Genomic DNA, 13,169 nt, shown 5'->3' with positions numbered 1-13,169 from the left:
TCGCCGTTTCCTGAAGTCTGCTTTACCAACGTCCCCCTCCGAAAGGGAGACGGTGTTGGAAGCCATTCACAAGCTGTACTCTCAGCAGGTGATAGTCAAGGTACCTCTTCTGCAACAAGGGAAGGGGTATTATTCCACTCTTTTTGTGGTACCGAAGCCGGATGGCTCGGTAAGGCCTATTCTAAATCTGAAGTCCTTGAACCTGTACATAAAGAAGTTCAAGTTCAAAATGGAGTCACTCAGAGCAGTGATAGCGAACCTGGAAGAGGGGGACTTTATGGTATCCTTGGACATCAAGGATGCGTATCTCCACGTTCCAATTTACCCCTCACACCAGGGGTACCTCAGGTTCGTTGTACAAAACTGTCACTATCAGTTTCAGACGCTGCCGTTCGGATTGTCCACGGCACCTCGGATCTTTACAAAGGTAATGGCCGAGATGATGTTTCTTCTTCGAAGAAAAGGCGTATTAATTATCCCATACTTGGACGATCTCCTAATAAGGGCGAGGTCCAGAGAACAGCTAGAGATGGGATTAGCACTGTCTCAGGAAGTGCTAAAACAGCACGGGTGGATTCTGAATATTCCAAAATCCCAGTTAATGCCGACAACTCGTCTGCTGTTCCTAGGGATGATTCTGGACACGGTTCAGAAAAAGGTTTTTCTCCCGGAGGAAAAAGCCAAGGAGTTATCCGAGCTTGTCAGGAACCTCCTAAAACCAGGAAAGGTGTCTGTACATCAATGCACAAGAGTCCTGGGAAAAATGGTGGCTTCTTACGAAGCAATTCCATTCGGCAGATTCCACGCAAGAATTTTCCAAAGGGATCTGTTGAACAAATGGTCAGGGTCGCATCTTCAGATGCACCTGCGGATAACCCTGTCTCCAAGGACAAGGGTGTCTCTTCTGTGGTGGTTGCAGAGTGCTCATCTATTGGAGGGCCGCAGATTCGGCATACAGGATTGGATCCTGGTGACCACGGACGCCAGCCTGAGAGGCTGGGGAGCAGTCACAAGGAAGAAACTTCCAGGGAGTATGGACGAGCCTGGAAACGTCTCTTCACATAAACATTCTGGAACTAAGAGCAATATACAATGCTCTAAGCCAGGCAGAACCTCTGCTTCAGGGAAAACCGGTGTTGATCCAGTCGGACAACATCACGGCAGTCGCCCATGTGAACAGACAGGGCGGCACAAGAAGCAGGAGTGCAATGGCAGAAGCTGCAAGGATTCTTCGCTGGGCAGAGAATCATGTGATAGCACTGTCAGCAGTGTTCATCCCGGGAGTGGACAACTGGGAAGCAGACTTCCTCAGCAGACACGATCTTCACCCGGGAGAGTGGGGACTTCATCCAGAAGTCTTCCACATGCTGGTAACCCGTTGGGAAAGACCAATGGTGGACATGATGGCGTCTCGCCTCAACAAAAAACTGGACAGGTATTGCGCCAGGTCAAGAGATCCGCAGGCAATAGCTGTGGACGCGCTGGTAACGCCTTGGGTGTACCAGTCGGTGTATGTGTTTCCTCCTCTGCCTCTCATACCAAAAGTATTGAGAATTATACGGCAAAGAGGCGTAAGAACGATACTAGTGGTTCCGGATTGGCCAAGAAGGACTTGGTACCCGGAACTTCAAGAGATGATCACGGAAGATCCGTGGCCTCTACCTCTAAGGAGGGACTTGCTTCAGCAGGGTCCCTGTCTGTTTCAAGACTTACCGCGGCTGCGTTTGACGGCATGGCGGTTGAACGCCGGATCCTAAAGGAAAAAGGCATGCCGGAAGAAGTCATTCCTACTTTGATTAAAGCAAGGAAGGAAGTAACCGTGCAACATTATCACCGAATTTGGCGAAAATATGTTGCGTGGTGCGAAGATCGGAGTGCTCCGACGGAGGAATTTCAACTGGGTCGATTCCTACATTTCCTGCAATCAGGATTGTCAATGGGTCTCAAATTGGGATCTATTAAGGTTCAAATTTCGGCCCTGTCGATTTTCTTTCAAAAAGAATTGGCTTCAGTCCCTGAAGTCCAGACCTTTGTTAAGGGAGTGCTGCATATACAGCCTCCTGTGGTGCCTCCAGTGGCACCGTGGGATCTCAATGTGGTTTTGGATTTCCTAAAATCTCATTGGTTTGAACCACTAAAAAAGGTGGATTTGAAATATCTCACATGGAAAGTGACCATGCTTCTAGCCCTGGCTTCTGCCAGGAGAGTGTCAGAATTGGCAGCTTTATCTTACAAAAGCCCATATCTGATTTTCCATTCGGACAGGGCAGAACTGCGGACTCGTCCGCATTTTCTCCCTAAGGTGGTGTCAGCATTTCATCTGAACCAGCCTATTGTAGTGCCTGCGGCTACAAGTGACTTGGAGGACTCCAAGTTACTGGACGTTGTCAGAGCATTAAAAATATATATTGCAAGGACAGCTGGAGTCAGAAAATCTGACTCGTTGTTTATATTGTATGCACCCAACAAGATGGGTGCTCCGGCGTCTAAGCAGACGATTGCTCGTTGGATCTGTAGCACAATCCAACTTGCACATTCTGTGGCAGGCCTGCCACAGCCTAAATCTGTAAAGGCCCACTCCACAAGGAAGGTGGGCTCATCTTGGGCGGCTGCCCGAGGGGTCTCGGCATTACAACTTTGCCGAGCAGCTACGTGGTCAGGGGAGAACACGTTTGTAAAATTTTACAAATTTGATACTCTGGCTAAGGAGGACCTGGAGTTCTCTCATTCGGTGCTGCAGAGTCATCCGCACTCTCCCGCCCGTTTGGGAGCTTTGGTATAATCCCCATGGTCCTTTCAGGAACCCCAGCATCCACTAGGACGATAGAGAAAATAAGATTTTACTTACCGATAAATCTATTTCTCGGAGTCCGTAGTGGATGCTGGGCGCCCATCCCAAGTGCGGATTATCTGCATAAATTGTACATAGTTATTGTTAACTAATTCGGGTTATTGTTGAAGGAAGCCATCTTTCAGAGGCTCCGCTGTTATCATACTGTTAACTGGGTTTAGATCACAAGTTGTACGGTGTGATTGGTGTGGCTGGTATGAGTCTTACCCGGGATTCAAAATCCTCCCTTATTGTGTACGCTCGTCCGGGCACAGTACCTAACTGGAGTCTGGAGGAGGGTCATAGGGGGAGGAGCCAGTGCACACCACCTGATCGGAAAAAGCTTTACTTTTTGTGCCCTGTCTCCTGCGGAGCCGCTATTCCCCATGGTCCTTTCAGGAACCCCAGCATCCACTACGGACTCCGAGAAATAGATTTATCGGTAAGTAAAATCTTATTTTTTTGTGTAAGGTACCGTTCCCTAGTAGAAGGGGAGGGGGAGGATTTAAATTCCTGAAAAGAGTGAGTAAGAGCCGCCTGGGCTTCCAAATATTGTGAGTTTAAATCTAAATCCCTTTTTTTACTATAGGACATAATGTGCCCCCGAATAACTGATTTTAAAACCTGCCAGAAAAGAGCAGGATCATCGCCAGGGTTTCTCCATTGTGCGTATGATAATCCAGCCACGCTGCATCTAATGAGGAGCGGAATTTCAGAGAGCCACTTAAATGAGAGGGGAAGTGCCAGGAGCAAAAAGGGGATTTTTCTGAGAGGAGCATCAATTTCATCCAGCATAAAGCATGGTCTGAAATACAGATATTCTCAATTTTAGAGTCAGCCACTTTTGAGAAAAAGGAGTCAGATAACAGCAGATAATCAATCCTCGAACGTGTGGTGCGCAGCTGAGAGGCATGTAAATTCCCTTTCTAATGGGTAGCATGCGCGCCACACATCCACTAAGGACAACTGCGAGCAAATATAGGGGATACCAATACGTGGTAGCGAGGGGGGGGGGATTTATCCAAGGTTGGAGAAGAATATAAATTAGAATCTCCACCCAAGATTATAGGAATTTCAGAGTAGCTTAGTAGCATAGTGACCATGTTCGTATAAAATTGCTTAGAGTACTGATTGGGAGCATAGATATTACAAAGTAGGAACCTGGATGCATACAATGTGACATCTGCCAGTACATACCGACCCTGAGTGTCATCTAAAATCGCATGGACAGAGATAGGGACCGTGTGCCGTGCTAAAATAATCACTCCCCTAGCCTTAGAAGAGAAGGAGGAAGAGGCTACCACAGACCAACCCATGGTGTTCAGTTTTACCACCTCATTTGGCATAAGGTGAGATTCCTGAATGAAAACTGCATCCATCCCCACCTTCCGAAGATAGAGCAAAATCTTTCTGCGTTTAGCTGGGGAGTTGATCCCTCCCACATTCCACGTGCCGACACTCAAACTAGCCATGCATCAAATGAACTGGGAAAACCTGAAAACCTGCGCAGTAATCATGATATCTACAGCCGCTGAAAAACAGATACAAATCATACCGGGGTGGACACATTAGGAGGAGAAGGGGAGGGGGAGAAGAAAAGAGGGACAGAAACATAGAAAACACACAAAATATAACATTAACATTGTGAAAGAAAGTCCTGCTAAGGACAATCATAACTTCAGAAAACGAGAACAACCGGTTCAAGCAAGCACAGAGGCCGTCATAGACCGCCAATGAGCCAGCCAGAATTATGAAAACCTGAGGGAAAAAATGAGGGAGGGGGCGCCCTTACCCACCCTCGGCAACATAATATATGAAAATATACATAGGAAAAATAACAAGAAAATATCAGAGCACACAGAGCATGTTACAGAAAAAGAAAAACGCAGCCTGTCGCATAAGAAGTAGGGGGAGATATCTCCGCTAAGCATATATAACCATTCTAGAAAGATTACATAGCCACAAAAAGACAACAGATGAATAAGAAAAATCTAAAACAGAAAACAAGGCAAAAAGGTTCAGCCCGCTGTATAAGACCAAAGTCTCTTTTGGGGGAAAAAACACCTGCAGCAGATTCTACAGCAATAATTAAATTGGCAGACATAACCGGAAACAGAGAAGTCCAGGAGCAATACTCAGCCATCTCGATCCAGGGTGTCATCCGCCTGAGAGGAGTCGTCATCTGCCTTGGATGCCTCAGAAACATAAGCCTCTGCATCTGCAAGATTTGTTAAGTCCCGGAAAGAATTTCCATCAAACAGGCGTAGTCTTGCAGGGAAGAGCAGAGCAAATTTTTTATTCGCCTTTACCAAACGGGAGCAAAGGGGGGTAAATTCCCGACGTGCCCGGGATACCTCCGCGTAGTAGTCCTGGAAAATGGCCAAACGAGCTCCCTCTTATTGTAAATTCCTATGCCTCCTGGATGTCGTCCATATTGCCTCCTTATGGAGAAAGTTCAGACATTTAAATATAACCACACGTGGTCTGCTATTAGGTGAAGAACGTGGGGGACCCAGTCTGTGGGCTCTCTCGATAACTAAGCCAGTGCATTCATCTTGGATATGCAACAAATCAAGGAGCGACGTTTGTAAAAAAGAGTCAAATCGGGACCTTTCAGTGACTCGGGGAGCCCCAGCACCCGAAGCTTCGATCTCCTCGATCTATTTTCAAGATCGTCAACCTTGTTCAGCAGCTGGAAGTGAGATTTCTGGAGCTCATCATATCTGTGCTTAAGATCCCCAACATCCTGAAAAGTCTCCCCCAGCCTTTGTTCATTTGTAAGAACAGTCTTAGATAACTGCTTGATTTGGGATTTTAGGTCTTTTACTGCCTGCTGCATTTTAGCATCCATGATAAATCCATGTGCATCCATGATAGGCTCCATGGCATCCCTAACAGCTCTCACTACATCAGCATAAGTCACTGGAGAGGCAGGGGAACAGTCAGGCTCACCTGAGGGAGAAATGTGTTTTGCAGAAGCCTGTTTAATGCTGCCAGCAGCCTGCAGACTCGTTTGTGAGCTAGGTGCAGCGGCCATCTTGGATTCCCCCGGCCGTTTTTCAGACCTCGATCTCTGGGCTTTAGGGGGCATGGGGGAGGACAGAAACCTTTCCATCCAGTCCCCAGCACTTTCCCACAGGTAGTGTGCGCCAGGTGCGGAGAAAAGCCGCGAACGGGAGGCGCTGTGTGCTCCGGTTAACGAGGGTGCAGGAGAGCTGCAGCAATCAGCTTCTCCTCACATGGGCGCCGGAACCGGAAGTTCCTGGTTATTTTCGGTTACACGTGCATTGTGTATCGGTTAAGTTCAGCTTGTTGCTGTTGTTAGTTCATACTGTTATCTGGTTTCATGCTACTCCAGTTGTACGGTATGTTTGTGGTGTGGGCTGGTATGTTTCTTGCCCTTAGTTTAACAAAAATCCTTTCCTCGAAATGTCCGTCTCTCCTGGGCACAGTTCCTATAACTGAGGTCTGGGGGAGGGGCATAGAGGGAGGGGCCACTTCACACCCAGTCAAAGTCTTTTTAGCGTGCCCAAGCTCCTGCGGATCCCGTCTATACCCCATGGTCCTTTTGGAGTCCCCAGCATCCTCTACGGACTAGGAGAAAAGGATTTACGGGTAGGTATTAAAATACTATTTTTTATTACCACTTCCTGGAGCTTCCATCATTACTGCAGATTTTATTACACCTGTATTTGAATTGATGTGTATTAAATTCGTTCTTTTTTTACTTAACTGTGTTGGTCTTTGCTTTGGGAGCGCCTCCTGATTTTCCTGTGAAGCAGTTATGATAAAGGTGCATTTTGTTTATGTTAAACAAAGTTCGTACTACTTCGTCCTTTTATAATGTCCTTTGATGTTGTGTGAAAGTGGATTCTGTTGTCTCGCAGCCCTGGCCGAGTTCACCGAGGCAGATGAAACAATTGCAGAGGTGGCCATTGGGGGCAATGCTTTCCTGTTCATCACCGAGTCAGTGGTGGGCTCCGAGGTCTTCTCCCAGGAGGAATTCTTCATCCGTAGGATTCACACACTCATCACCGATTTCCTGACACGAATGCCCATGAAAGTAGGTGACCTATCCAGCATTCTTTGATCCTGTAGTTTTGGAGACCATTTAAGAGGAATAGTTTTTATCCTGCAAGTAAATCTTTGAATCTTGCTCCCTTTCCCCGTCATCATCCCAACTGTGACATTTATTAAGACTAAAGGACACCTATGGACCGTATTCTCTCCTTGCAGGTTAAGCAGCTAAGAAATCGGGCTGAAGAGGATGCCCGTTTAATCCACATGAGCATGCAGATGGGAAACGAGGCCCCCGCGTCACTTCGGCGAGATCTAGAACATGTCATGTTATTGGTAAGAACGCAACACACACTTCCTGTTTTATCAGATAGACGCCTCACCTGTTCCGAGTACAAAATGTATCTGCATAAACTAAAACCCCTGAAGATGATTATTTTTCAGTGTGTGCAGCTTTAAGGAGGTTGATGTGTGACACGATTTGTCTTCTATTATCCCGGCAGATTGGCGAGCTGTACAAGACAGATCCCTTCCATCTTGAACTGGCTCTGGAATATTGGTGCCCGACCGAGCCACTCCAGAAAACCACCTTGATGGGGTCTTACCTTGGGGTCGCTCACCAGAGACCACCTCAGCGCCAGGTATAAGGAAAATACACGCAAAATATTACCCGATTAGCTGACTTTATTTTATTTATTTTTTTGTTACCTCTGCTTTTGTTTTTAATTATTATTTCATTTATCGAAAATATATTTTAGTTACAAAAATACACACTGCTAGTGTTTATAGATCTCCATTGTAATATTACCCTCCACCTTTCCCCTCCAGTAGCAAGTATTTCCCATCCGCCCACTCCCTCAATCCCTCAGTGGTAACAGATCCACCTCTGTGGCTATAGATCCCCACTAAAGCATTGGTGGCCACCTCTGTGGCCATCGATCCCCCTTACCATGTAATTGACCATTCCCCCACATGCAGAGTGCAGCAGGTTACGGGGGAGGCGGGTTTTGCGCAGGAGTTTAACTTTACTGTCCGGCACATGCACTGCACAGTGCCATTCTCTCTGCATTCTGCGCCGTGAATTAAGCAGTGATGTTGGTAGTAGCAGACCATTACATAACTGGCGAACCAATGTTCATGAATTGCAGTCTATCCATTCAGAATATTTCATGCCGTACAGCGTTTGTAGGCTACATTGTCCGATGTCATCAGCGAGGTCATTTTGTCAGCTGAACCAGTGTGCGTCTGGGATTGTAACAGACTACTTCACTAGGGACCACTTCTCTCATATACTTTATGTATTGTCAGGATCATCGGTTTACTGTGTGTAGTCTCCTAATCACAATGTATATGTCCCTGGCATCTTTGGCTGAACATTCCAACATCTGAGTGCAGCCTAGACCTGCTTGTGTTCAGATGGTGGCTTCGCTCTTCCTGTCTGGGACAGAAAGGGGCAGGTTGAGATCCCAACCTTTACGCTGCAAGACTTGCTTATACCAGCAGTGGTTGAGATCCCTACCCACCTAACTAAACAATACAGATTCCTTGTCTCAGATACCCTCACCTACCTGTTCTCCCAGGTAGTAAGACACTTAGTAAAGTCCCTACACACCATATTAGCCTCTACGGGTGCAAGCACTAATTATCCTGATCTCCCAAAATGAGCCTAATGGATGGAGCCCGCCCACCCTCTCCATCCATAACCCCAGGAACACTTAACCAACTTTTACTAAAGCCCAAAGTCTTATGTCTTTAGAAACAGACATTTCTCTAACGTCCTAAGTGGATGCTGGGGACTCCGTCAGGACCATGGGGGTTTAGCGGCTCCGCAGGAGACAGGGCACAATAATAAAAGCTTTAGGATCAGGTGGTGTGCACTGGCTCCTCCCCCCATGACCCTCCTCCAAGCCTCAGTTAGATCTTTGTGCCCGGCCGAGAAGGGTGCAATCTAGGTGGCTCTCCTGAGCTGCTTAGAATAAAAGTTTAAGTTAGGTTTTTTATTTTCAGTGAGTCCTGCTGGCAACAGGCTCACTGCTACGAGGGACTTAGGGGAGAGAAGTAAACTCACCTGCGTGCAGGATGGATTTGCTTCTTAGGCTACTGGACACCATTAGCTCCAGAGGGAGTCGGAACACAGGTCTCACCCTGGGGTTCGTCCCGGAGCCGTGCCGCCGACCCCCCTTGCAGATGCCGAAGTTGAAGAGGTCCAGAGGTCCAGAAACAGGCGGCAGAAGACTTTCAGTCTTCATAAGGTAGCGCACAGCACTGCAGCTGTGCGCCATTGTTGTCAGCACACTTCATACCAGCGGTCACTGAGGGTGCAGGGCGCTGGGGGGGGCGCCCTGGGCAGCAATGTATTATACCTTTTTTATGGCTAAAATACATCACATATAGCCCTTGAGGCTATATGGATGTATTTAACCCCTGCCATATCTCACAAACTCCGGGAGAAGAGCCCGCCGTTTTAGGGGGCGGGGCCTATTCTCCTCAGCACACGGCGCCATTTTCCTGCTCAGCTCTGCTGTGAGGAAGGCTCCCAGGCTCTCCCCTGCACTGCACTACAGAAACAGGGTTAAAACAGAGAGGGGGGGGCACTTATTTGGCGATATGATTACATATGTGAAAATGCTATAAGGGAAAACACTTGTATAAGGGGTTGTCCCTGTATAATTATAGCGTTTTTGGTGTGTGCTGGCACACTCTCCCTCTGTCTCCCCAAAGGGCTAGTGGGGTCCTGTCCTCTATCAGAGCATTCCCTGTGTGTGTGCTGTGTGTCGGTACGTGTGTGTCGACATGTAGGAGGACGATGTTGGTGAGGAGGCGGAGCAAATTGCCTGTATTGGTGATGTCACTCTCTAGGGAGTCGACACCGGAATGGATGGCTTATTTAGGAATTACGTGATAATGTCAACACGATGCAAGGTCGGTTGACGACATGAGACGGCCGGCAAACAAATTAGTACCTGTCCAGGCGTCTCAGACACCGTCAGGGGCTTGTAAAAACGCCCATTTACCTCAGTTGGTCGACACAGACACGGACACTGACTTCATTGTCGACGGTGAAGAAACAAACGTATTTTCCTTTAGGGCCACACGTTACATGTTAAGGGCAATGAAGGAGGTGTTACATATTTCTGATACTACAAGTACCACAAATAAGGGTATTATGTAGGGTGGGAATAATCTACTTGTAGTTTTTCCTGAATCAGATAAATTAAAGTGTGTGATGATACGTGGGTTTCCTCCGATAGAAAATTATTGGAGGTATACCCTTTCCCGCCAGAAGTGAGGGCGAGTTGGGAAACACACCTTAGGGTGGATAAGGCGCTCACACGCTTATAAAAACAAGTGGCGTTACCGTCTCCAGATACGGCCGCCCTCAAAGAGCCAGCTGATAGGAAGCTGAAAAATATCCTAAAAAGTATATACACACATACTGGTGTTATACTACGACCAGCAATCGCCTCAGCCTGGATGTGCAGCGCTGGGGGGGCTTGGTCGGATTTCCTGACTGAAAATATTGATACCCTTGACAGGAACAATATTTTATTGACTATAGAGCATTTTAAGGATGCATTTCTATATATGCGAGATGCGCAGAGGGATATTTGCATTCTGGCATCAAGAGTAGATGTGATGTCCATATCTGCCAGACGATGTTTATAGACACGACAGTGGTCAGGTGATGCAGATTCCAGACGGCACATGGAAGTATTGCCGTATAAAGGGGCGGTCCATCGGACCTGGTGGCCATGGCAACAGCTGGAAAATCCACTTTTGTTACCCCAAGTCACATCTCAGCAGAAAAGGACACAGTCTTTTCAGTCTCAGTCCTTTCGTACCCATAAAGGCAGGCGGGCAAAAGGCCAGTCATATCTGCCCAGGGTTAGAGGAAAGGGAAGAAGACTGCAGCAGGCAGCCCATTCCCAGGAACAGAAGTCCTCCACAGCTTCTGCCAAGTCCGCAGCATGACGCTGGGGCCATACAAGCGGACTCGGGTGCGGTGGGGGGTCATCTCAAGAGTTTCAGCACGCAGTGGGCTCACTCGCAAGTGGACTCCTGGATCCTACACGTAGTATCCCAGGTGTACATTGGAAATTCGAGACGTCTTCCCCTCACAAGTTCCTGAAGTCTGCTTTACCAACGTCTCCCTCCGACAGGGAGGCAGTATTGGAAAAAAATTCACAGGCTGTATTCCCAGCAGGTGATAATCAAAGTACCCCTCCTACAACAAGGGAAGGGGTATTATTCCACACTATATTGTGGTACTGAAGCCAAACGGCTCGGTGAGATCTAAAAGATTTGAACAATTACATACAAGGGTTCAAATCAAGATGGAGTCACTCAGAGCAGTGATAGCGAACCAGGACGATATGGTGTCACTGGATATCAGGGACGCTTACCTACATGTCCAAATTTTGCCCTTCTCACCAAGGGTATCTCAGGTTCGTGGTACAGAACTGTCACTATCAGTTCAGACGCTGCCGTTTGGATTGTCCACGGCACCCCGGGTCTTTACCATGGTAATGGCCGAAATGATGATTCTTCCTAAAAGAAATATGGACGCTTTCCTGATAAGGGCAAGGTCCAGAGAACAGTTGGCGGTCGGAGTAGCACTATCTCAAGTAGTTCTACGACAGCACGAGTGGATTCTAAATATTCCAAAATCGCAGCTTTTTCCGACGACACGTCTAATGTTCCTAGGAATGATTCTGGACACAGTCCAGAAAAGGATGTTTTCTCCCGGAGAAGAAGGCCAGGGAGTTATCCGAGCTAGTCAGGAACCTCCTAAAACCAGGAAAAGTATCAGTGCATCATTGCACAAGGGTCCTGTGAAAAATGGTGGTTTCTTACAAAGCGATCCCATTCGGTAGATTTCACGCAAGAACCTTTCAGTGGAATCTGCTGGGAAAATGGTCCGGATCGCATCTTCAGATGCATCAGCGGACAACCCTGTCTCCAAGGACAAGGGTGTTTTCTTCTGCGGTGGCTGCAGAGTGCTCATCTATGAAAGGGCCGCAGATTCGACATTCAGGACTGGGTCCTGGTGACCACGGATGCCAGCCTGAGTGGCTGGGGAGCAGTCACACAAGGAAAAAAAAAATTTCCAGGGAGTGTGATCAAGTCTGGAGACTTCTCTCCACATAAATATACTGGAGCTAAGGGCAATTTACAAGGCTCTAAGCTTAGCAAGACCTCTGCTTCAAGGTCAGCCGGTATTGATCCAGTGGGACAACATCACGGCAGTCGCCCACGTAAACAGACAGGGCGGCACATGAAGCAGGAGGGAAATGGCAGAAACTGCAAGGATTCTTCGCTGGGCGAAAAATCATGTGATAACACTCTCAGCAGTGTTAATTCCGGGAGTGGAAAACTGGGAAGCAAACTTCCTCAGCAGGCATAACCTCCACCCGGGAGAGTGGGGACTTCAGCGGGAAGTCTTCCACATGATTGTAAACCGTTGGGAAAAACCAAAGGTGGACATGATGGCGTCCCGCCTGAACAAAAAACTAGACAAAGATTGCGCCAGGTCAAGGGACCCTCAGGCAATAGCGGTGGACGCTCTGGTAACACTGTGGGTGTACCAGTCAGGGTATGTGTTCCCTCCTATGCATCTCATACCAAAAGTACTGAGAATCATAAGAGGGAGATGAGTAAGAACGATACTCGTGGTTCCGGATGGGTCAAGAAGGACTTGGTACCCGGAACTTCAAGAGATGCTCACGGAAGAACCGTGGCCTCTACCTTTAAGAAAGGACCTGCTCCAGCAGGGGCCTTGTCTGTTCCAAGACTTACTGCGGCTGCGTTTGACGGCATGGCAGTTGAACGCCGGATCCTGAAAGGGCATTCCAGATGAAGTCATCCCTACCCTGGTCGAAGCCAGGAAGGATGTAACCGCAAAACATTTTCACCGCATTTGGCGAAAATATGTTGCGTGGTGTGAGGCCAAGAAGGTCCCTACAGAGGAATTCCAACTGGGTCGTTTCCTACATTTCCTGAAAACAGGACTGTCTATGGGCCTAAAATTAGGGTCCATTAAGGTTCAAATTTCGACCCTGTCAAATTTCTTCCAGAAAGAACTGGCTTCAGTGCCTGAAGTTCAGACGTTTGTAAAAGGGGTACTGCATATACAGCCTCCTTTTGTGCCCCCAGTGGCACCTTGGGATCTCAATGTTGTTTTGAGTTTCCTAAAGTCACATTGGTGATCCACTCACCACTGTGGAATTAAAATATTTCACATGGAAGGTGAAGATTCTATTAGCCCTGGCTTCAGCCAGGCGTGTGTCAGAATGGGCGGCTTTATCATATAAAAGCCCTTACT

The 13,169-nt window shown here is 47.7% G+C and overlaps 1 protein-coding gene across 2 annotated transcripts in view; it reads left to right on the top strand.

The window, feature by feature from the left end:
- Nucleotides 1–13,169, top strand: part of NUP205 (nucleoporin 205) — a 136,984-nt gene that overhangs the window by 59,212 nt on the left and 64,603 nt on the right. For both annotated transcript variants that reach the window (XM_063929009.1, XM_063929008.1), the window contains exons 8-10: nt 6,718–6,893; nt 7,067–7,183; nt 7,351–7,488. In XM_063929009.1, coding sequence (XP_063785079.1) covers nt 6,718–6,893; nt 7,067–7,183; nt 7,351–7,488 — 431 coding nt within the window. The remainder of the gene's footprint in view (nt 1–6,717; nt 6,894–7,066; nt 7,184–7,350; nt 7,489–13,169) is intronic.

This window comes from Pseudophryne corroboree, chromosome 6 (assembly GCF_028390025.1).
Source record: "Pseudophryne corroboree isolate aPseCor3 chromosome 6, aPseCor3.hap2, whole genome shotgun sequence".
NCBI classification, from domain to species: Eukaryota; Metazoa; Chordata; class Amphibia; order Anura; family Myobatrachidae; genus Pseudophryne; species Pseudophryne corroboree.
Note: the sequence above shows the minus strand (reverse complement) of the source record. Positions and strands in the feature narration are given on the sequence as shown.